General features: G+C 40.6%; 1 protein-coding gene across 13 annotated transcripts in view; it reads right to left on the reverse strand.

Moving 5' to 3' along the window:
* The window catches only part of CLASP1 (cytoplasmic linker associated protein 1), a 179650-nt gene that overhangs the window by 7469 nt on the left and 145886 nt on the right, over positions 1-26295 (reverse strand). For 6 of the 13 annotated variants that reach the window (XM_027678955.1, XM_027678954.1, XM_027678957.1 and 3 more), the window contains 7 exons: positions 24437-24580; positions 23144-23250; positions 14328-14478; positions 13266-13512; positions 12309-12502; positions 11289-11417; positions 834-1040 (listed from right to left, as the gene is read on the reverse strand). In XM_027678955.1, coding sequence (XP_027534756.1) covers positions 834-1040; positions 11289-11417; positions 12309-12502; positions 13266-13512; positions 14328-14478; positions 23144-23250; positions 24437-24580 — 1179 coding nt within the window. Of the gene's footprint in view, positions 1-833; positions 1041-11288; positions 11418-12308; positions 12503-13265; positions 13513-14327; positions 14479-18090; positions 18208-23143; positions 23251-24436; positions 24581-26295 lie in introns of all 13 variants that reach the window. The other 7 variants (XM_027678952.1, XM_027678951.1, XM_027678949.1 and 4 more) reach the window with 3 other exon arrangements.

Consider the following 26295-nt stretch of genomic DNA (forward strand, 5'->3'; position numbering starts at 1 on the left):
TACTAGGATGCATAAGGGGAATTTCTGACTTTGCTCTTGTCCTTCCAACATTTTATGCTCACCACAAAGGCTTCTTTATCCCAGTTCTCCATGGAAGTCTTACCCACACAAACATGTCTTCCCTTTCACACTGACTGATTTGCTCCTGTCACAATCTCTCCCCTATAGACACACATAATCTCTTTCCTCCTTCACTGCCACTTCCCTTATTTTCTTCTTGCTCGCAGCCTCATCCCAACCGCTGGCACCACCAGCTGCTTGTGCAGTGAACCAGAAGACAACATGCTACAGCCAGTGCTCAAAACTAAATTCACAATGTAAAACCAAGCCCTAGCCCTGACAAAAACACAGCTCCCCACCCAGCCTGAGAGGGTTATGAAAAAGAAGCTGAATGAAGTCAGCGGGTAGTTTCAGAGAGGCAAGAAGAAAGGAGCAGCCTGCCTGCTGGGATTCAAATTCAACTGCAAAGTACCATCAAAGCACAGAACAGCTCAGCAGAATTCAAGGGGACTACAAGACGTACAGAGACAGCATAAGGTGTTGTTAACCCCTACTCTCACATTTATTACATGGCTGCTACTGGCTTATTTAGGACTCAGGCCAAGTCATCTAACTGTGGAATATACACATAGGACCCTGAGTTTTCTTTTCCTTAACACTAAAACCATCAAAAACTCAAATACAAAAACGTTAATTTACCAAAAATTAAGGGTTTAAAACTTTAATTTACCAAAACCTGGCTCCAGAGGGTCCATCATTCTCTCTTAGGTCACAGACCTAACAAATTACTCCATTTTGTTTGTGCTCAGGAGCAGTGACATAGGATTCTGTACCTGTAACAACCCAGGAATGATATCAGGTAGGAGCTGATGCAACGATTCCTTGGAAATCCTCTCAATGACTTTTGTCTGCATTTTGATGGCAGCCAAGTTAATTGGATAATCTGCAGTCTGAATGATGGGGCAAAGCACCTTGATGCACTGCTCAGGGTGGATGGAACTCGCCAGCGTGGAAGCAGCTTCTTCGGCAGCTCTGACAACCTGAAATGAAAGTAGAGCAAACCCTTATGTTAATGAGGTCACACTTGACAGCCAGCACCACTGGAGTATGCTGGGAATGACTGCCAGGATATGCTTGGCAATGTTCATTAACAGATCTGCAGGAGGCTCTATCGAGCGGTGACCGACTCCGAGAATTCACATCCTTTGCCTCCAGTGACATCTTTATTCCAGCCAGTGGCAAGATGTCCATCTTGCCTAACGTAACGGTGTCATAAGTTGTGTCTACTTTGAAAAAATCATCTGTCACCTATGACAGATAGGCACTCCCATCCCAAGAGAAGCAGGAGGATGACATCTCTCCAGCCACTGTCAAAGAACCTAAACCCACTAGCTTAAACTTATACAAAATTTATCTTCTTAAACACTGCCCTGCATGGCACTCTTGCACTTTTTAGTATCTCACCTGCCAAGTGCTTGGGTGCCCAAGCTGAGACATCTACGGCTACACAGGGGCGTCCTGCCATTTCCCAAATAGACTATGCTGTATTCAAAACCAGGCTACAGACACAAACAGGGTTTAGGGCGTCCCCGACCAGGCAGTTGCACTCTCAGAACATGTAAGTGGGATCACTATACAAAATGGGAGGAAGAACAAGTGGAAACAGCAGTGCACTCACCTTTTGCAAATAGCCCATACTGTAAAGCAACCACACAAAGCAAGGGAGATCCTAAATTCAACTCCGTTCTTCCATCAAGGGAAGGCAAATTAACAACTTTCACTCTTCCCCAGCAGGTAGGACAGCTAGTTCAAAGAGGAAAGACCCAAATCTGGTCTCTCCTCCCATGAGAATTTATTCATTCTACATTCCGCAGTAATTGGATAAAAAAGAACAGGATGGGAAGGCAGGTTTTCTTTTTTTCAAGTGTCTGTACTAATTGCCAAGCAACAAAATGAAGCTTCCTCTTGGTTGCACTCTTCCTGGCCACAAATAACACACCTTTTGCTCCTCATGTTCTTGTTACAATACAAAAGATGGAGGATGCTTTCTCCCCTGTATTTAGGGCTTACTTTTAAGGGAGGGTAAATCCTGAGTGAACAGAGATGCCCCAGTGGGCAGACTTAAATCCAAGACCTCAATTTTAGGAAGGAAGAAGCATTCACAAATCCTCATGTTTAGGATCTCCCAGCTAGCCCCAGGCAGTCCCTAACCCTGAGCCCAGGAGCATTAATACAGCCTTTCAAGGCATCCCCTCTTTCCTGATTGTGTGGGATGCTCAGGTGCCCAGCACTGGTTCTCTGACTCCTCCTAAACTGAGCCTGGGGTTATCTGAAGTCAATGCTTTGCAACCAGCACTAGTAAATCTGTCCCAGGCAAACCACAAAAATGCAAATAAATCAAGCCATCATTATCACTTAGACTGAAGCCATATCTGCTGAATTTGCCTCATTCTCCTCTTCCACACAGTGTGATGGTATAAAACTCAGGGATTTCTGTTTGACTAAGGCAACTCACAGATGTACCTCAAGCAAAGCCTCAAAAGAAGACAAGCTTTCATTATTTTTAAGCAACTACTGTGGATAATGCATGAATCAGGAATATCTGGAAGTTTATCTCAGGTCTCACTAGGACAAGAATGTCTCCCTGTCTGGACTACAAAATATTTTCCTGAAAGGTTTAATTGACTTTCAAGATAGCAGCAATGAACAGTGACCAGAAGAGATCATCTCCATCTACAAAGCCTGATTCACCCACAGTCTTTGTATCACAGCCACAGTACTAACAATAATCTTGCAGACGTGCTGACAGCTACCTCCCTAAAACAGGAATGGCACAAGACACTTGTATACCCAGGAAATAACAGAAGTCATCCACTTGACTTTTGGCATCCTCTAAAGCAGATCCAACACTGAATGTGATCTCAGATACTTCATACAGTACAAATAATGCATGCAAGCAAGGTAGAGGCAGGATGGTGAAATAACCTGAGATCTTGACTGCTTCTGTATCAGTGCCCCATTTTCAGAAGAAAAACTGTCCAAATGCTCCATTTACTTCGGCCTTTCTCCGCATTTAATTAGAATATTAAAACATATTCCAAAAAGAATGGCAATCTACAATGTGGTCAGTACTAAAAAAATTTCATCCTGAAAGATCTGTGAATGAGAAACCATGCAGAACAAAAAGCGTGCTCTCCTACTTCCAGCAAGTTTTCCCTCTTCCAGCTATTTCTTTGCTAATTCCTCTTCAATTTCACACATAAGAAAAATGAAAGTATTTTTTCCACATAAGTTAGTACTAGCTTAGGAGCAAGCACTATGTGATTTTGTTGGCAAAGGAGAGAAACACCCCAGTACTTAAGGGAAACTTAACACCAAGTTTTGATACCACAGACTTGAATTGCTGGAATGGATGAAGTCAGGAGCTCCCAGAAGGTCTCCTTTAAAGGAATCCACTTCCTGGCACTGCAGCTTCTGATGTCTGCTTTCCACAAACAATGCAGTGGACTTACAGAGAGCTCTGGTATCTTGCGATCAATTTAACTACATTCATTAACAAGCCACTGGCTAAAAAGCCCCAACTACAAATATTTGGACACAAGCACTTGGGATTTTGTTTTGCAACAATGCCAAATACTGTTGGTAAATGTTTTCAAACACTCTCAGAAAGAGCAGCTTGCACATATACCACAACACACTAAGAGAAAATTAAAAAAAAACCAATCTTATATCCTCTTGGTTAGAAAGCAACAATACTTTAGTATGCACTCATGGTCAGACTCTGACCTAAAATACACTACTGTAAAAAAAAGTAGGTAAAAATTTCAGTGAGTATTCTGTCTGGGTTTCAAGTCCATATCCTGTTTGCATACAGTTTACCATGCATATTAAGTTGAAGGTGTGAGGCAAGTGCATGAGACAAAATCTTTTCTTAAAAAGCCTATTAACCAATTCCAAGCACAAGGGGCATTAAAATACAGTTGTAATTTTTCACAAAATAAGAAATGGCTCCATAGCAATAAAGATCACACGTATTTTGCACATCATAAGGTGAGCAAGGAAAGCTGTGAAGATGCAGGAATTATTTATGCCCCCGCCAGTCCTCCTTCCAGCATAGCCGCCCACTTCTAGCAAGGATCTGGCCACACTTACAGAGTGGTTGGGTATTTCACATCCCTTCTCCCTGCAGTGCCTTCCCCCTGAACACAGAAGGATGTATTACACATGTCCAGTATGCTTCCTGCTGACATGAGCCTGTAAATGTGACAACACCAGGGAGACTTCCAAGCCTTCCACGAGCACATCTGGCGGACAGTGCCTGCATCTCAGCCACACTTCAGCAAACCCCTGAGCATATGATTAATGACATGCTGAAGTCTCACTGACATCAACAGGATTCAAAAGCATGTGCTGACATGCTTGCTTGAATCACCTGCATAGGTAACTAGTTCCTGGTCCCCTTGGGAAGGATGGGCAGGCGACAGGGTGTAGGAAAGGGTAGGACATCAGTGGAGAGTGAGCCAAAAAGACAAATTCATCCCTGCTGGCACAGAAAGCCAAATGCCACTGTTCGGCAATGCAAGCACCAGCCCTGTCTTTCCTTCTGGCTTTAGCAAAACAAAACATTCAGCCATCCAGATGGACTCTGCATCCCATGAGGGGAAGCATGTCCCTGAGTATTCACCCAACCCGCTCTGAATCCTGCTCACCTCGTAACGCCAGAGAAATCAGCAGCATTCCCACACACAGGACAGCGCATTATCAAAAGATACCAACTGCCAGGTCATTTGGCAACAAGAACATGCAATTACGGTAAAGTTTAGCAAAGATATTTTGCCATGAGGCACAATACTTGTGACTTGCAAGTTGTACATACCATACAATATCAAAAAAATCAAATATCTTTTTTAATCAGGGGTTTAACCTGATCAGCAGAGTGAAACAACCTTAAAAGGAGTGGGAGAAATTAACAAACAGTACCAAGCAACAGGTCTTCCTCCCATCTTTGAAGGCAAGACCCACACATACGCATCTGGAAGTGACAAGAATGACTCACACTAGTAACACCACAGTAAGTAGCAGCTATGAAATCCAAGAAAATGAAAGGGTGCTGTTTGCTACATACTCAGACTGGGGAGCTCACTGTCACAACAGGATTAAAAGTACGACAAGTTTACAAAAGGACTAAAAAGGTCATCACACACAGAGAGTCAGGCAGAACTATTCACATGGGAAGGCTTTAAGCTTCAGACAGCTGGAAGGAGGAAGAATATCCACAGGGAAGCATCATTGTATGCTTTCTTCTTGACAGTCCGTCAGGTAGGGTATCAAGTGAAGCAAGCTTTTTGTCTGACCTAATATAATTATTCTCAGGGATCTCAGAGATATAAAAGAAAACTAGCAAAGACATGAAATGATGATGGCAGTTGGAAGCAGCAGGTTCAAAAGGGTGGCTATGAAGCAAGATGTGAAAGACTAGAGAGAGCCTGCAGTGCTTTAAAAACACAGACACTAAGCTGTGTGTAAGGTATGTCACAAACATGATTTTACCTCCCAGTAAAAACTTTGAGCAAACCATGGCTTGAACTGGTTAGTTCGACATCGTTCAACACAGGGCAGGCAGCCCAAGAATGCAGATCTAGGAGATAGCTCTTGGCCTTAAAGCAGCAGGCTTTTCTCCTTTCCAAACCCTTACCTTATGCTCTACACACTGGAGACTAGATTCAGCCTGACTTCTGCTGGCATAACATAAGCTGTGTTTGCTGGTGGGTTCCTTGAAAGACATCTGTGGTGCATTAAGACCTTTCTAGTGAGTTGCACAAAAGAGAGAAATTTTTATACTTCCACCCAGTTTGCTTTAGGGAAGGAACCATATTCACATGCATGAAGCCAGAGAGGCGTAGCACGCAGACAGTTCACCTCTAGCAATGTCTTCCTTAATGTTGTCAAGGTGTAAGCTTCAAAGTAACAGGTTAGGCGGCCCCAGGAATATGCGCATGAAAAGCTTCCTGATTTCAATGGGAGGGGATACGCTGACGTGCAGCATTAGGAACAGTGTGAACAGGACAGTAGTCACCTGTCACATATCCTTTTCTTTTAATAGAAAAGTACATTGGCATCAAAGTTCTACAAAATTTGCTGGACAAACTTTAGATAACTATTCCCACTGGTTTGCCTGGTTCACAATGCACTGCAGTCATGGGATCCTGTTCACTTAAGACAACCAGAACTGAGACTCCATCTCTTCCACTTAATTTCTTCTGTTCAGCTACTTCTCAGTGCATTAAGATGATGTTTGCTGCCTGATGGCTGCAGCAAGCAGCTTATCTGTGGCAATATGCTCTTGGGCAATATGCAGCAGCTTTCTAAAGAGTTTTGGTAATTTCATTTCTCCTTCGAAGTGACACAAACTACTGGAAGTAAGGAAAGAAAAATATGTCCTTACTCACCTTAGGCAGAATATGCCAGGTTCATGGGCTGCACAGGGCATCAGTGTAACAAGCAGGGATCTCAGCAAAGCAGCACCTGCACACCTAGATGAGAACTGCATGTAGAACCTCAAGCTGGAGGGCTTTGCCATGATTATTAGTTACACTGTCTCTGCAGAAAGTTATAGAGGATGAGGCGGTGCAGGTGAAATCCCACTGAAAAGGCTTTGAGGCTTTGTACACTATTGTGAAACACGCAGAGAACCAGAGAATTTTATTAAGCAAAAGAATAAGGTTTTGCTTTGATGCTTACGAGGCATGTGGCTATGTTTTTGAGCCAATTTTTGCCATCTAGAGGTGGTTACTTAAAGCCTGTATAATCTAAGCTGGAGGGGATGGAGGTTTACCAATACCCAGCCAGGCAAACTCCCATCCCTGAAGGCTTTAGTCTGATCCAGACAGGAACAAACAATTACGGACTTGGTTTCAAAGCAGGAAGTGGCCTCAGCAATGGGGAGTGCTAAGCAGATGAAAAAAACAATGTGATTTTTATAAGGGATTCAGAGATGAAGTAGATTAGGCTGCTTCTCCTGTGCACTAAATATTTGAAATGTGTTGGGAAATAGAGCACATAAACGTATATTATGAAACATCAATGACTGCCCAGTTGCAGTGCTTGGCAGCTTCCAGCACAGTCTATATAACAATTAATCTTCAAGACTGCAATCATTTAGTGCTTTTCTTCTTTAGCAAGCTAAATTTTGCAGAAACCTACATAGATCGTACCATCATCTGAGGACAGTTAGAAATCCTATAAAAGCCAGAGGCCAGTCTAAAAGCACCTCAGCAGATAATAAAAATTATCTATAGCTAATGGATAACTGTGATTTCTTCTTTTTCTCCCTCTTTTAGAGGGTTACAACAAAGAGTGTTACATATAAATTATGCTTATGGACCTTCTAGATAATAAAATACAGAAATTAGATATCTAAGATATGGCATAGTATTGTTTCCTTACACATAGAAAATACACATCTGTTAAGTCTATAGGCTTAGTGGCAGAGAAAAACAGAATGGCAGAGACAGAAGCAGGGAATTGCCTATCCTATGATTTTTCACTTTGCAGCTGATTCCCAAGATAATAAACTATTTCTGTTTTAATATACACAGTAATAAGAAATTATCCTCATTTTGCTGGTATGAATCTGAAGCAATGTCATATCAATGGTATTGGGTCAGCAGGCAGCATCTCTCCTTAGTTATGGGTGAGTAACTACACTGGAACAAATGAGTTAATATTAACTAATTGGCAACAGAAAGATGGTTCTCTTCCAAATAACTCCAAACAAAGACTGATAAAAATCAACAAGATTTAATACCATCCACAACTTCAATTATGTTCTAATGCTCCAAAAGTAAGTGAAAGGCATTTACATGTCAACCCCCATAAATATTTCCAGTTATGACTGAAGCAGGCTTCACTCTTCACATCACCCCAATAAATCAACAGCATTGAATAGACTGTTATACTACAAACAGTATAAAAACATGATGAAGTTAAAAAATGCAAACTAAACGTGGATCCCAACCCAGAGTCTTCTAGTCTGTAGCCTAGGGTTACATTAATTCTGACCTGCCATTGAGGTTTGTGCTTTGCCAGTCTCCTGCATTTGCACTCAGAACAAGGTGAGACTCAGCCTCCAACTCCAGGTACCAAGTTTTCCTGTGTCCCTGTGTGGAAATGTGGTGCTCTTAGCTGCACTGCTCTGCTGATCCCAGACCTTGCCTTCAGCAACAGAAGGCAGAAGACTTCTAACCATTGCGAAGACCCAACTGTCTAAAGACTTCTCTTTGGATTTGGAAAAACAGTCAATTATCCAGGCATCCCAAAATATCTAACTATGCTAACACTGCTTTGATACTTCCAACTATATAATCTGGAATAAAACTACACACTTTTTTCGTTCCAAAAAAATCTTTAACTAGGTATCAGCACTCAGTTGGGGTAGGGGGTGATATTTGCTATTTGGTGAATGTGTTGGTTTTAATTTGTCATTTGATGTCTCCTGGCCATGCTGAACAACAGCAATATTGAAATTTGGGTAGCTAAATGAACCTTCTTGATTTCCAAAGAACTGTCTCTTAGTAGGACAACTTCTTGGAGATAATACCCGAGATTACCAGTTCTGTACTGTGCTCCTCTTCAAACTCCCTTTGCTTGGTCACTTTAGACTGATTCTCTGTGAGTCAAACATAATTGAAAATGTGAGCAGTAACTTGAAGCAATTAGCAGTCTCTGTGGTGAAGGGGAAATTCAAGTAAGAAAGACAAACATATACACCTTGCTCAGAACAGACACTTAAACAGCCTATTGCACTCCAAAGGATCTCAAACCATAAACAGAGATCACTCCTGTCTTCTACTACAAGGCAGAAGCATCCAGAAATATAACAAACTCTGGAGTGACATCTTATCAGGACATCACTGGCACAAATAACTAAATGATATAGCAGCCTTTCTTACAGTCCAGAGGAAGACTGTATTTTATGTAGTCTAAGGATACTACACCACAGCCTTCAGTATTGCTCTGATACAGATAAAAAGAAAACTGTAGAACAAACTGTTCAGATCTTCCCTTCCTTCTTCAGCTATTCTTTGAAAGTGTCCTTCAATCACAAATTTGTGAATCTTCACTTAATCTTCTGCTCAGTGGGATCCAGTCAAAGGGCAGCTCCTCTGCCTCTCCCGGAGGGAGCAGTGCTGCAAAGTCAGCAGTGAGAGTGAGCTGAAGGGCCACCACGGGAAGGGAATTTGTGACCTTCTGGCCCAGAGCTAGGAGTTTGACCAACTGGGCCATGCTCAAATGAACTCTTAAGTTAATTTTTCACACACTTAACTGAATCAGCAAATCCCAACTACAGGTAAAACTACCTAAAGCATATTCCCAGGTATATCTTTACCCTAACTCATGTGGATACTCAAGTGCAGGTACCTGTCTTAACTTCAGGAATGCTGATATTCTCAGACTACTGAGAGACAGATGATGCCTTTCATGGGTTGTATCATGGTTTTGAGAGCTTCGTTTACACAGGGATCAGAAAACACTCACACACAGAACAAAAAATCCAGTACCAGTGCCCCACTCAATACAGCTGCACACACAACAGGGAGGAAAATAAGAATATTCTTGCAGTGTCCTGCTATGAGAGTTGTCACCCAAAGGTCCCGTTGCAGCAGCTGATTTTTCATTATGAAAATGCTATGCAAAACCATGGTAAATCAAAGCCATGCTATGTACGGCACAGCAGCTACTTCCTGATAGCAATACACCTCAATTATTCTATAAAGGAGTGCCACAAACTCCCATCTCTTCATTCCTAGCATAAGCTTCACTTTCTCTGCAGCAGACTTATCCTTTGCTTTTCCTTGGCAGGCACCTCATGTAAATCCTGAAGAATCTTTCCACACCACAAGCATGAAGAACATACTGTGGGGAGTACAGATGCATAAAGTATGATATTTTCAACACTGTTCTTGATTTCTATAAAACTCATCAGTCCCACAAGGACAGTGAATTCTGCCAGAAGTGGCAGTTTTGGAGGACTCTCAGGCAACAAATACAAAGGGCATTGAGTCAAGGTGAACTGAGAAACATGCTAGCAGGAAAACTTGCCAATAAAAGGCACTCCTTCAGAACATAATGTTTTGTCTGACTGCTTTATCAGGAAATCAATTTACAACTGCTTCTTATTACTCTGAACTGAAAATGACAGGGGTGCAAAGGCTCTGAATCAGGGAGAGGACAGTAGGCAGAGTAGGGGAGCCCTCATTCACTACAGGATTAAACATTTTCTGCTTTTGCATTTTAGAGAAATTCAGCCTGTTAGTTTCTTTCTTTGATGGTGTTTTTTGGTTTGATTTTTAGGTAGTACAGTTTTTGCTACCTACAGCTAACATAACCTTGTGCCAGTTACACAATGCTCTAGAGCAATCTGATCTATACAATGATCTTTTCATGGCCAAATCTCTTCAGACAGAGACGCCCAAAATTGCTAGCTTAGGACAATCCTATTGCAGAGGAGAATAAATGTCTTAGATTTCAAAGCAAGGTCTTACGGAACAAAGCCATCACAGACATACAGAGAAATTCTGATAGCGCTTTCCAAGGTTTAGTTCAAACTTGCAACATGCACAAGGTAGATTAAAAGATCCAGCTTGGAAGTCCATCTACAAAGCTTGGCTTTAAATGTAATTTGAATTGGTCTACTTCAAACGTTATCATGTCCCTTTACTCTTGCTTTACTCCAGAATACTTTAAGTTTTACATGAGTTCTCTCACAAAAGGAAAATGCCATTCACCCTTCCCTTTGCTTCTTCCTCTGCCCCTGTAGCATGTCCTCTTTCTCCTGTTACTCACCAGTTCCCAGTTCTCCAGCACAGCCCAATTTCACCATTCAATTTTCACACACAATTCTGCTTAAGCATGGCCTTTGTGTTCTCCAGTACATTTTCTATCCTTACCTGTTACACAGTGCCCCCAGTGTCCTCCAAAAAATAATGAAACATGCGGTTTTCTACTACAGTGTCTGAGCCTCTCCCAGAATGTGCAAAGAAATGCTGGCAAGCTGATTAACACTGGCCGACAGTTCCTGGTAACTCCAAGTCCACATAAATAGCTCTGTTGGTCCCAACTTTTTTCCTGACTGCTTCAGCATGAAAAAATCTGTCTCTTCTTGGGAGATTTAATATCAATCTGTTCTATTGTCAAGATGGGTCAACAAGTTTTCCTGTTAAGTCTCACAGGCATTTCTTCAGCAGGTCCATATTGCTTTCCCAGTAGCAAGTGAAAGGCTCACTCACCTCCTTGTGGGAATCCTTATGTGCTTCCAGTGTTTTCATGATAGTCAACTCCGCATAGTTCTTAAACCTTGCCGGCTGGTTCCGTAAGATCTCTCTCAGGACTCGCAGCGCCAGGGCTCTTATCGAATGCTGTGTCAAGAAAAATCCATGTTAGAAAAGATCACTTCTCAAAATCGTAGTTAGAAGTAAATTCTCATGGCTCCCTATGCCACCAGAAATCTTACTTTATCAGCTCCAGCGGAGTAAGCAGTGTAATCAAAGTAACAAAAATTCAGAATTGGTTTCCTTGCTTGCTCTTGCACAAAAATCCACAAGAAATGACTGTTCTCACAGATACAAGAAAGAACCATTCTGACAAAGCCACCATTCTGATAAATGCATGATAATGCTATGATTAAACATGTAGAACTACAGCAGCTCATGCTTATCCTATGAACAATGACTGAGAACAGGTAAGCCACCTACACTGCTACAGAATTACAATTGCTGTGATAATAATATAAATTTTTAATACTTCAAAACAAGATCCCCTACAGAAGCAGCTTGTTCTTGATGACATTTTTGTAAGGGACAGAGACCCATTCAATGCAATCTAATACCCTGTGTCTTTAAACCAAATAGAGAAAAAAATTTAATTTTTTCTAGAGTGCCTTTATCCTTCTTTTTGGGAATGGGTATAATACAGTTAAGAGCTTGTAACTTCATCCTAATTCAGAAGGAAACAACCATTGAAGTTCTGATAGTTTTTGTACTAGATTAGAAGATAACTTCTTTTCTGACTCTAGTTCAATTTCATAGTTATTTATTAGTAATGCTCTGGAGGGAGGGGAAAAACTGGTACACTTCAGAGTAGCTTAAAACTGATCATTGAACACAGTGAAAACTAGAGTTGTCAACCTTCAAAAGAAAAAGCAAGCAGTGCAGCATCACTGATGAGTAGCAGGTTTCATTCAAACTAGTGTGGAGGAACTATCACCACAGATGAAGCAATGTACAGTAAGACAAAAATCTACGTCTCACATCTTTGTCTCCAAGTGTTTCCAGCAGCAAGAGCAGAATAGTTTTGAAATGCTCTTCCCAAACTCCGAGATTATCCTCCCTTGTGATCTTTAGCAATTCCAGGAGAGCTCCTTTCCGTTCCTCCACCCGTTCGTTGTGGTTGGAAAGCTCTTTCAGAAGATCAGCCACCAAATCCGAATGGTCAATGGGTCCTTCTAGGACAAATGGCAGCAAATCATTTGGAGAAAGGGGGAACAGATCAAAGATGCCAAGATTACTGATCCTCTACAGAACAAAGTGCATGCAACAAGGGGACCCCAAAAAAATGCATCAAATTCCCAGTGGCCTCAGTCAAGCAGATAAGAGAATCTGACTAACCCACAATAACCTGAGTTCATAACACAGCTCATGAATCTGCACATGGCTTCTAACGAACCAGGAAGAGATGACGACTGGATTTCTTCCAGTTCCAACAATTACTTCTACAAGATGAGAACTGCCGTGGTTTTTTCCCAGACACACACACACCCAAAACCAGTGGTCACATGCATGACCTTTAGATCAAAGTACAGTGACTCATCAGTGTACTGCAAAAGAATTAAGCTGAGGTGTAGCACCACTTAAATAAAATAAAACACTCAGTAACAACAAGCTATTGAGTGAAACATTCCAGTCATAAAGAGGGGAAGGTCCCAAAATAGTGTCCCTACAGATATATGTAGATGCTTAAGGGACTAGTTTAAGGGAAACTTCAGGCAAACAAAAATCAAAACCGTGGAATAACGTTTTCTCAATAGTCACAGATGAGGTTCTGCTGGGACATGAAGACAAAGGGTATTTCATACCAAGCCTCAACTCAGATGCAAAGTAATACACAACACATGCACAGGCAGGCACATATCTGAGAGCACTACCCATACACAAATACACCAGAAACGGAGCAAGCTCCTGCAGTTTTATGAGGGAGCTGATACAAACCATCCCGAAGCTGGTCCATGTCATCATCAAACACTGCTTCCTTCAGGGCAGTCTTGTCGTAAGTGTTAATGGTGTCAGCATAAGGATAGGGGTTATACTCTCGAGCACGTGGCCCTGAAAAGGCGCGGGGAGGCTGCGTGTTCAGCAGGGAGGTTTTGTTATCTAGAGCCATCCTTCCACCTTCCACAATGTCACTGCCTCCACGGACATCTCCAGTAGGGAGAGCAAGGCCACCATCTCGAGACACCTGGAGGATCAAACGGAGAAAAAAGATATGAGACTACTCAAATTCTGTGGAAGCTGTAGGCTTTTTGGAGGTCACCCGCCAACAAGAAGAGGCACAGAATCATTTACATGTATTATTTATACATAATACTTACATAACTGATTACCACTTCTTTTATATAACTACAACTGCTCAAAAATCCCTCATGATCACAGGGCATAACGCTATGCTAACATTCCTAAATATAAGTTAAAATCTCTAAAACTGCACAAACCGGCAAAGCTCTGGTACACGACTAATTTGCTAAGAAAGGATCATCGTTTAAGATTCCCCTAAATTTTGAAGGCTGTGTATTTCATTAAAACAAAAGGCACTACACATGGTAGACAATTCTGTAACCACTCATGCAGCATAAGACACTATAGGAGCTGTGCACCTGCAGTGATTACAGGTCCTAACCTGTGAGGGAAACCATCCATGCATTTTAAGAGCTAACATTTCCCATTATAGACCTGACGACACACACTCCATGAAGAAGCCATCTCTGAGCCATGCTGAGCCTGAGGGACACTACCACTGTTTCCAGCCTGCATGGGACTCCAACAGGAGCCCAGTGAGCACATTTCACAGGAAGCTAGACTTCAAAGGGAGCAAGGGACTACATTAGTGGGAGCCCATAACTAAGGTATAAGAAGTTAACAGACAATAAGCAGAAGACGCTTGTAAGAATACAGCAGGAATAACTGGATTTTGTACACTAACAATCCACAGCCAGGTTTGATCACAATGTTTTAAAATTTCATCTATCTGGGGACATCAACAAATCTAATACTTACAATGTCGCAGTCTTTCTTTCCATCACGTTTGATTGGCTCATTCAGGTCCTCTTGACTACGGAAACTAAACTTTTCAATCGCTTCTGTGACTCCACGAAGAGAGCTGTAGATTTCATCAGAATTTAGGTTCTCCGTGTCATAATCCAGCATACTAAAGACCAAACGTATATGAAATGTTACAAAGGAAATTGGAATCCGCTTCTGAGCGTTAACAAAAACAAGTCAGAGACAGATGGTTTGGTGTACCCTTTCTAACAGTGACTTGTAACAAAACACGGATGGAATCAAAGCAGAGATCAGGTCTGAGTCCTCCCTCAAGAGGAGTTAAATCCAGGAGAAGCTCCACTGAAATCAGTGGTGTTACACTGCTGTAAGAGAGGGGAAACCAGGTACACTGTTTTTTACATAGCATAGCAATAAGTGTGCTAAGCTTCTGTAAACCAAAAAACCCTATCCCCAGCATGGTAGTGGTGTAATTTAAAAAGGAACATAAAATCCATCACTATGAGAACCAAAAGGGTTGTTACAGCTGGTGGAAATGAAATCAATGAAATTTAAGTTTAATAATTTATGAAACTGTGACAGATTTAAATGGAAAATGTATCTTGACATAAACCTCAGTCTAACACGGCCCACTTTAATTCATAAAGTAGTAAAATCAAAACCACTTGCACAATGCCTTAGTAAAAGATGTATTTCAGTATTGAGCCTAAGTTTGGGAATTCTCTTACACTAATGTGATGCTTTCTTGCAGTCTTGTCTGTTTTTTAGAAATTTTTCAGCAGCATAAAGCCACAAAAGTTTTGGGATTCCTTGAAGAGCTATCCAAAATTAAGTTCCATGATAAAATGCCATGCACGCAAGGGCAGATGATTAAATTAAAAGTTCTGGCTAACGAGAAGCTTCTACAAGATTGAAGAAATTAAAAAGGCATTATTGGCAGGGCTTTGGTCTATCTAGGAGAAGTTGAGTTGGCATGACAATCAGTTTTCCAAGAGAAATTTGAATTAATAGACCCAGTAACAGAGAACAATTTCTCTGGTACAGACTCAGATCTTAGTAGAGCCAGAAGCAAACAGACCAAATTAGACATTTACATCAAGTTGTTTGTCAACAAATGGCAAGAAGTGGCTCCCTACAGTGGTGAATTACTATTTCTTAACAGTTTGGGAAGGATGACAGGATGGGCTTGGAGGTGGATGGTTGATCAAAGAGTTGTGTTTCTTTTCCACAAAAGAAAAATTGTTGTGCGTGTGGGGGATCAAACCAGAAAATCCCTTCTGAATCCTGGGTACACAACTACTGTTTTCAATAGAATTAAAAGTAGGATATTAAATATCTAGAATCATTTTTTTTCTGGAAGAAACTTGGGAACTTCAGACAGAGGATACAACTGGTGCTGCCCAATTCCTTCGAGATTAACACACTGAAAATAGCCATAATCCCTGGCTCCCAAGCAACGCACTCGCACTACACTCACAAAGCATCAGCACCATGTATTCTGGCAAAGAAACCAAAGAACAACTCCCCAACTTGAAACAGTGTCTGACAGGTCGGTGAGAAAAAAGAAACCACTTAAAGAACAGACCAAGATCAGGAAACAAAAGTTCTTCATAAACCTACAGAAGTCGAAGCCTTTAGGGCTTTTCAGACAGCTGAACAACACTAATGCACCGTGATGGTTTTCCAGACAGAAGGGAAGGTAGTTTTTCTTTAAAAGTATCAGGCAGGAACAGGAAAATCTTTATTTCATATGATCTCAAAAATAGACGTTTTGAGCTCAAGCATGTTTAATTAGTTGATCTTAAAGGGTTCTTCATACAAATACACAAAACAACAACAAAACCACCATTCCAGAGGGTATACATGTGACTGTACCTGTGTGCTCAAACCAAGAGATGGTACAACTTACCAAAGGTCACACAATTACATCCATGGCAAAAAAAAAGATAAATAATTACAAATATACTGGCACTAAATCTTCTGCTGAAATCATCACATCTTTCCTCAGGGATGAATTTTGCCCTACTCTGTTAAGAAAGTACAGACTTCAGTGCTAAAGGACTAAGGCAAATTCTCAACAGAGCCACCAATCCAATGCATTTGTCAAAGCACAAACCCACATTTTAATAAAAATCCTAAGAATCCAGAGATTTCATATGTCAAGACTGAGCCTGTGTAGGAGATAACATTATGGCTATGTTCTACATGAATGGAAATTCTACACGTGAACACACATGTCTATTGACAGTATGTGCACTGGAATACTTCACAGACAACACAATGTGGGGAATAAAAATAAAATGGAACTACACTCACCTTTCAGGACAAAAAAAAAAAGGCACAAAAGGGAAAAAAAAAATTATGACCCATGCAGAAAACTAGAGGAAAGGTACAGGATGAATAAGAAGTGAGTAGAGATGAGAAGTGTTCACGGATGTCACAACATTATTTTCCATCTTCTGCTGCACAAAAATCAATGCAGCTGTCTACGAGTTTATCAAGACACAATTTGGCAGTTTTCCAGTCTGACATGAAATACATTTTACTTCCATAAACTGTTATTCCGTTTCCAATCCAAACTATGTGTAAGTAATCCACAGTTTAGTGTCTTCAAGCAGTACACAGTAATTCACTTCCTTGCACTTTCAGGCTCTGGGCTGGAATATATACCAAATAACTCCAAAACTTGATGTCAGATAATAAGAAGGCAGAAAAAAATAAAAGGCAGAAAAAACATTCTCAACTAGTTTTATTCCAAGAAATCAACATGGATCTCCCTCCACATATACCTTAGTGTCCTAGAAGAGTCAGAACATTACAGTTTTAATTCTGCAGGTATTTAGAGAGGTATCAACTATTGTATTCTATTTTCTCTTTCATACGTCACAGGTTTTCAAATTTTGAGCCCTCAAAGAAAAATTTCTTTGCTTTTCTTTCAATAGTTTTTCATTAGGAACTTCTTGTTTCAAGGAAAAACTATGTATTAGTCCTTCCTCAGGTAACAGGTATATTTAAGTCAGGAGCAACCACATGTATAGATATTCTGTTGCCAAGGTACAAACTTGAAAAAATTCAAAGAATTTTCAGAGACATCTGACGAATTAAATTTGTATTAAGAAAGTTTTTTTGATTAAAACCAGTATACAGCTTTAGTCCAATATACTGATCCAAAATCTGTATGCAAACTGGAAAAAAACGTGAGAGCACAGGAAAAGGAACAGATGTCAAAATTAGATATTGATAACCTCTAAATCTTGTGGTAAGAACAATTTTAAATTCAATACTACAAATTTCCAAGATGTTCCACAATCACACTATGCAAGCGGCTGTTAAAATGATACATAAGGTTCGGCCTGAAGTCACTCCTGAGCTGTATTTGCCATTTAAAAATACTCAGGTGCACAGTGTAGCCAAATTGAAAGATTCTGCCCATAGTATCATAATGTAACCAGTGCCTGCCAAAAGTGCTCAGCAACTGTGTTCTGTGTTGGAAACCAACTGTGAAGCACCTCCCTGCCACCTTCCTGAATGGGTGTAAGAGTCTGAAAAAACTCCACTTTTCTTTTTTCACTGCTTACGTGCTGCATCTTCCCCAAGCAGCCAGCAAGCGGCTACCCATCACCTCTGCTCTTTGAAAGCCGTCATCATCTCTTTTCAAACCAAAGCCTCTGAAGTCCCACATTTGAACAAATCCCACAGTGTGAAAGGTAAATAATACTGTGACACCTCAGACAAGTTGGTTTAACAGGTAGCTTGTTACCTGGGAGAGTAAGAGCGTCTGAAAGTCTTGTGGGAAGGAGCAGTGGGGATGGAGTTAGGCTGAGAAAGGGGAGGGGGGTGCTTCGACAGCCCATCTGCACTCCAACCCCAGAGCCGACTGCCGTGATCAGAGGAGAAACAAAAGAGAGAAAAAAACAGAGAAAGGAGAGGGAGGGAAAAAAAAAAAAGAAACTATAATCTGAGTGGCTTAGTGCTGTCATGCTGCCTTGGAGAGAGAAAAAAAATTAATAGAACCAAAATTAAACAAGAATACTCTGTTGAGCCTCACAAATCATTGTTTTGGCCTTTATTATTAATTTCCATTTTTATTCCTAACATAATAATATGATTCACAAAAAAACAGTCCCTGCTTGTACTAACCAGTAGATTTTACAAATGGATATAGTCTCTATAAACAACTCTTATAATGTTCTACATAACCAGTTCCTGACCACGCATCTGTATTCAAATTCTAAGCAGGTATTTCTAAGTAACAGGATTTCCCTGGAAGAAAGGAAAATTGGAGTTTATTTTTTTATCAGGCACCTGAAGGTACCTTATGAAGTTTGTCTCCTGGTGCCTCTATAAGAGCCTGAAATCAGGCCCTCAACAATCAGCAGATCTACAGAGGGCTTTAGATCTGATCCTATTTCACCAGACTCAAACTCAACCCAAATATGCAGCAAGTGAAAGTCAGTCTAGAGTATGAACGTATCATGTAAATTGGGGACTTGGCTCATGTCTCAGCAGACAGAACTGGAAAGACTGGGTGACATCAGTCTCTGAGTTGATTCAGATCTCTCCTTAAACTTCTACAAGCCCCTCTGGGTTTTTGTTTGATGCGGCACCTTTGGGTCAAGGCATCCATCCCTGTGTCCATTTGTCTAACCTCTGCTTTTGTTCTGTTCTGTTTATGGTACATGGATTTTCAAAATCACCTTCTAAATGAAAATATAGATGCTTGAGCTGATGGAGTATTCACGACACTACTTTGTTTCTATTACACAGCACACTGTCTTGCAATGTCGTATTTTTATATATGCAAGTGAAAGATATTGTAAGATCAGAAGTGGCAAACAAGTCAAGAATTGCTCCAGTGCAAACAGCAGCAAAGCCAGTTGAAAATTCCTCTGAAGAGCAGTGTCAAGAAATTCACTCCTTAAATACCAATCAAACCCATAGCTATTACATGCCATCATTATTATGGAAATACCCCAGACTCCCAGACTGCTGATCAGAAGTCTCACAGCTCAGGTCTCACCTACCTCCAAAGAGGCCACCAAACAATGCAGGGTTGTCCTTATTGTATAAAGTGGGTGGCTTGATTTCAACTGTTTCCATGCCTTGACTTGCTAAACTTAATACTGAAAGTGTCAAATTTTATTTTTAATGGTATTTTCTATTATGGGTGAAAAAGCAAACGCGCAAACTTACACAGCCAAATAAAATAGTTAGCCTTTTATGTGATGCATTTCCTCTAGAGATCTTTGAAGGACTAAATTGGTTTTTTTCTTTAGGTGGTTTTTGTTTGTTTGATTTTAATAATTAGAACCACGCACAGGCTTCTGGACTACTAATAATGGCAGAAACAACAGGGCAAATGTATTCACTGGATATTCCTTCAAACAGTCCTACAGAATTCTAGGTGAAATTTCCCAATCTGAATGTAACACTTGACTTCACAGACGTTCCTTCACCATTCAGAACAGTACTCTTACACCAAAGGACTTCACAACTTAGTGTTTTTCTTTTTGTCATACAGCATCATTTATTAAATCTCAGAAGATTTTCTCTGTCCAACACAAACTCAAGCCATTCATCTGTGAATTGCCTAGGGAACATTCTTTTCTCTTAGTCTAAAGTCTGGGGTTTTTTTCCTATTATTTTCAGTCTTCCCAAGTACCCTTCCCTGCTTTTCTTCTCCTCAGAAAGCACCTCTTGCTTCCAGAACTCCTCTCACCAAAAACTAAAACTGCCAAGGAAAAAAAAAAGGCAGGTACAAATGCAGGTAACTCACACATGTAGCGAATGTGTTATAGTGATCATGAAGCAGAACTGGAGGGAGGAAACAAAGGCAGGAGAAAGGACTCTGTCCAAGGCCCTGAAGGCATGTTACCCTTCTGAAGACCCTAACATCAGGGCACACTTAGCAGATGTTATCATCTGGATAGGCAAATTAGCTGTTTGAGGAGTTCAGTTCAACCAAAACATTCAAAATCTATCCAGAGAGCCCAATACACCTCAAAAAATCAGTCATCTGGAACACATGCATAATACAGTTAGTTTGTATCAATGAAGCCCTGATGATTAATACTGGGGATATTGTTCACAAACCATTAGTAAAATGGGAGAGCAGCTATGCTTAGCAGCTTTTTTATATTCCTACAGGAGGACCCAACCAGCCTTTCTACTTATATCTCAGCCCCAAAGATAGGTATGCCTCTAGATAAGACTCCAATCTGTGCATCAAGAAAAAAAATCAAAGGAAAGTCTAACCTTCAAAACTAAAGCTGGCATTAAGAACTGGAGATAATCCTTCCACTGACTGCACTCAGGCTGGCTGTACAAGACACAGGTGGGGACAAGGTAAGCAGGGCCAGCACACGGAGCACCCCAGGAAGCAACAGGCATACACAACCTTGCTACAAACCTTTGGCAATGGGTCCCATGAAAATGTAAAGCCAAGCCTAGTTCTGGAGGACGGCTACACAAAGAAACTGGGAATCTTTATCCTCTTACAGTGCTGTCAGAATTACCTGGGTGTGCTTATGTTTCAAGTTTGAAGAGAGAAAAGTGACATTTTACCCCACTGATGAATAGCAAATGATAAGTATTTGTAATGGAAACATGCTACTGCAGCAGCTATCCCAAAAAAAGCTATACTACAGTGTCCCCTACTTCCCTCAATCTGTCAGCACGTCTTCCAAAGCCTGTTTCTAAAAGGACAACCAGAGCTAATTCTCCCTTGTAAGCCAGGATCGTGGCCAAACTGTGCTACAGAAGACATTTTCAAGAAGGATGCAGTCCACAGAGCATCAGAAACTACTGCCCCTGATTTGCAGTACTTGCTGCCACTTTTACAAATGGTAAAAATCTGCAGCTATTGTTATTGCTCAGAGGTTGCTCACCAAAAAAGCAGAACTTCTCCCCTCAATATTTTAAAGGGCTTATATAGCAGCTTCCTCCTTCACCTATCACTGAAGAGTAACTTTTAAACATCACTCTTGAATAACTAAATCCAGCAAGGAAGCAGGACACACTTCTTGAAAAGACACCTAAATTTTTGATTCAACATCTCCAAGAACTCCACAGAAGACTGAAAGAATAATTGCTTTCTAAAGGAAATTGCCGGCCCACTGCATCCACGGCAGTTTTGGTCTTGACTTAATGGCAGAATGCTCTGGAATTACATGCCCTCTCTAACTATTCCTCGAGAATAAATGACATGGGCTAAAAAACCCTCCACTTCCTAAACCCAAAATGCTAGAAAACAACAGCAACAATCCACACTGAATGTTTTAATCCATATTTTGATATCAAGAGGTGAGAAGAATGCAAAGACAAATTGAAAAGCAGTGAGTGAAGTGGAAAAACACAGTTGTGTCCCAATGGCAAAACCCAAAAAGCAAGGTAAAAGGCTGTGGAATTATAAAATAAGTGCCACATACAAACGTGGCTAACAAAGCCACAACGCAACCACAAGGAGACATATCTGTTAATAATTTCCCATGACAGAAATCAGCAGGGCAACAATGCTCAAGCTAGTTGAAAAGGAAGCAATATAGTTGAAACCATTCCCCTGAAACTCTACCACTTAATTTCTTAATGACACCTTTGTGGAAAAGCTCATAATAGGCAACTCGACCTTAGCTTGCCAACTCTTGTTTTAGCTCTGCATTACAGCAGATTTAGGGGTCACAAAGATGAATTTAGATATACAAAATTTTCTCAGGAAACCCCATGTGCTCCTATGCTGCTGGAATTAGCTACTCATTACATGCTAAAGGCTTGTACTTTTCCTGACACATGGAAACTCACTCACATGTCTAAGCACCCCTTCAGACAGAGTTTTGCAAGTCACAGCAAGGGCAGATCAACATATTTCAGTGTAAATTACTATACTGGACGAAGAACTGCAGTCCTCACCCTTCTGTTTCTTCTAAGATAAAGGGAAGCGACCTCCCATGGAGAGGGCAGGCAGACAAGAGCAGCAGCTTTTAAGCTTTCCTAGCATGAATCAGCTTGTCCAGGTAACAACTTAATACTTTTCTCCAATATTTCTATGCTCCCAGAACATACTGTTTAAATTGTCATCTCCTCTGCTCTTAAGTTTTTATGGTGCAAAACATCTACATTCCCAAAATCCAAGAGTCCATGTTGACTCAATAAAAGATTTTGGACCAATATAATCCAGGGTAGCATCTGCAGCTTCAGCAAAACAAGTGGTAGCAACAGATCACTGCCCAAAAGACCAAGCCACTACTCTGCTGGTGAGCAGTCAGGTGAGCAATTTGAGGGATATTCAGCACTGAAACACAGTCACCACCTCTGCTTGTCCTGCATCCTCACAAAGAATAAGAAGGGAACAGGAGATGCAGTACTTCTCTCAGCAGCACAAGCACTGCACTACAGTCAGAGGAATTATTGATCACAAGTGCACACTTGAAAAATAGACGCAATCTGAAACCCCTGACCTGAAATTCAGTTTATCTTTCGTGATATATGCAACCTCAACAAGATTTTATTTCTAATGCTATCATTTAATATTACTTTCATTGACCCCACAAATGTAATTCTGGAGAAGGCCTAGTTATGAAAGCAAATTAATATTATAAGAAAAGACATTAAGATTACACAGATAACATGAGGTCTGGAATACTGAAGTCAATCACCAACCATGTATTATCATGTTCAAACCCTGTTTCTTTGGAGCAATCTACTGTAACCTTTCTGTCTTGTTTTTGCTTTCAAAGTGAGTCATATTCTACAAATGCACACTCAGTGTTGAAATCCTTTAATATTTTGCAAGTGATTTAATTAGCCTGCCACATTACCTTGGAGACAGTCCACCATGGGAACAGTTGGTAGGTGAAGTTAAGGGGCTGGTTCTGCTGCTGGAGTGCCGGGAAGGAGTCCGACCAAGGGTATTGCTGGGGGAACCCTGACACAGAAGCAGAAAGACAAGGATTAGCAACATGTTGCAATGCACAGGCAGGAATACAGCAACAGGTCCAAACACTGCCTTTGTTTGCCCTAGATAAGCTTTGTGCAGTGTTTATTTTGCCTCCTGACCAAAAAAACTGCAGCCATGGTTCATGTAGTCATTAATATGTTCCTGAAGGTACTACTCTGAGGATAAAGAAAGTATATGTACATTTCTCTACAATCCACAGTACCTGAAGTTTTAAGTACACAGCATGTACAGCCTGAAAATATTGCCAGAGAAATGGTTCGTCAATCCAGCAGGCTATCTGTCTTCTCAGAAACGATTTGCCAGGCTCCAAAATATGCAGACCATTATCCTGGCAATTTAACATTTTAATTACGCAGCTATTTTCCACATTGTCTGAAGCATTCTGATTATGCTTGTTACGAGCATAAGTAAGCAGTCTCACTTATCATTTTTCCACTGGCCTGCACAACCATTTATACCACAGCAAAATGAGTAGAAATTGCTCTCAATTCTGACACTCCTCACACAAAAAGTACTAGAGAATCCAGACCATCTGCCTGGAAGCCTAACGTTGCAGTTCTAGCTTACACATAGCTCTACTTGTCCCTGTCAAAGTGCAAAGATAGGGAGGGAGTGCTCTGGGAGGGGAAAGAAATTTCTTACTTAAATCCTCTACTAACATATTCCTTCAGGGAAATAAAAATATATAAGAGCTAAATAGTAAAGCAAAACATAAGGTACTAGGCATAGACTGAGATGACCTTGTAGGTCACACTGAAGGTCCTGCAAGCTTCTTCACAGACAATACATCTGTTATTTCAATAATAGTCAAAAGCTCAGAAAATCTGTGGTGTCATGATCTGTTTTAGTCACAAGTCATTACTGGCAGGATTTTCAAAAGCACCACCAACTTGAAAGCACAAACCCTACCAATTTTTATGCACTTCTCAGTCATTTTTTAATCTCTTCTGGTTATGACTGTATTAAATTTTAAAATAACTGAGTTTCTCATTTTAATGGTCCCTATAAAAGTACCATCAAACAAAAGCCTCTGTTGCCATATTGCTTAAGGACAACAGTTACAGATAATTCAAACTACTGAACATCTGCAACAGCTTATCAATGAGCTGCTGCCTTTGGGGTTCTGCTGTTTGCAAGGACAAGGGCTTCTCACCACACTGGTGTTACTGGAGTTCTTGAGGTGGTTGTGCAGGAGCTTGGTAGCACCATCCTGGAATGTTTTTGGCAAGGCACCAAGTAACATGGTAAACTCAGGAGTGTTCAATTCAAAGAGAGAAATCAGGACTATTTGTGCTGCCTGAAAGGAAGAAGAAAGAAGAGATCATCAGTTTTTTTTCTTTGAAAGAACATGCATTCTGTTAGTAATGAACCTTACAGAAACAGGATGTGTGTTTCATTCAAGAACAAGACTTCCATACCAGACAAATTTTTGAAATGTTCTCTGTGATGTATCATAAGGAATTACTAACAGCTACAGTCAATTTTTTAGTTCTTAGAGATTACAATATATTTTTGCATTTATTTCATTAATTTCTTAGATATTATTTCTTAGATATTATTAGCTATTCACAGCTAATGAGAAACTCTTACCTGTCCAGCACATATTTCAATTGAACAAGTTACTGCAAAAATTTACTGAAAACAAATAAAACCAGAAACTCAGATAAGCATGAAGGATCTAGGACTGCAATTTGTCATTTCCATGCTTTTTATTTTAAGTGTGAACGGGACTACTTCTTTTTCCAACCAATATCTCCTCTTCCTAAGGATCTGACAAGTTTGTTTCATCAGACCATCCACCTCTCCTTGCAAGTCTCATCATTGAGGCTGTTTCAGCAACAGAAGACTCCATCTGAAGTGGAAGATCTACTAGGATGGCAAGAACCACCATTCTCTTGACCACAGACAGGCTAAACCTCACCAGATTTCCTAAATTTAATAAGCGAAACCAGGGTACCACTGAAACAATTGAGAATTTCACCATTAATTTTACTGGACAGGGTTTGCTTTATCTGCCTCACAGAACCACTGCCAGAACAGGATCTCCACTAATCCATTAGCAAACATACAGCTCTGCATATCCTGAACTAAGATAATGGAATCAAATGGGAATGGAAGCAGAATAAATCACAGTGTGCATTTCTGCAAGAGTAATTAACATCACATGTTCCTAACTAGACTTCCCCAGCAGCATCCAACCTGGGTGAATTCTGTTCCAACCCCCCCATGCCTTTACTTAGAAAGTATACAAAAATACAAGCATTGATTAAAAGAACAATAACAATGAAGCAACGATGAAGGACCTCTGATAGTGGCTTGGGCTCACAAAATAAGCAGCAAAAACTACACACTCTTATTTTGGAACACCATACACACAGGCTTAGGTAGAGCTGACACTTGTGTTTGACCCTTTCAGGAACTTTCTAAAACCTCCTAAAAATGAAAAAGAACTTTGAAGAGGGTATAAATGTAATTCCCTGCTGTGGGGATAAATGTGCATTCATTGTTCTCATCAATTTAAAGGAGTTTTTAATAAGTAATGTGTTTGTAAAGTTGCAATAATTAAGTGTATCTGCAGTTCCCGGTGGAGCGGAATTCTTTAACAGATGATGAACTTGGGTACACAAGAACCCTGTCACAGTGGAGGGGAATCAAAATATCTCATTGTTTCAGTGTGCAAACTGCAATTCAGGCTATACTGCTCCTTCTGCTATCAACAGCAACTAACACAGCTTTGTATATAAAAACATTTTCCATCCAGAAAGTTTGGTAAGTATCATCCTTTTCATGTGGCCAACAAAGAAACCGAGGCACAGAACACTCAACGGGCTTCCAAGGACTGCAGCAAAGAACAGGTCTTCAGATTTCATTCCAGATGGATCATGCTGCCTCCTGACAAAACTCTCACCGACTTCAACAGAAACACAATATGATATTATTCATTCCATACTAAAAATCTAAGGATGAAAGAAGTGGGGAGATAATTTTCCCCGTGGCTTTCTTAACTCCATA

Source organism: Neopelma chrysocephalum, unplaced genomic scaffold (assembly GCF_003984885.1).
Source record: "Neopelma chrysocephalum unplaced genomic scaffold, ASM398488v2 Primary Assembly neopelma1_44, whole genome shotgun sequence".
Taxonomy (NCBI): Eukaryota; Metazoa; Chordata; class Aves; order Passeriformes; family Pipridae; genus Neopelma; species Neopelma chrysocephalum.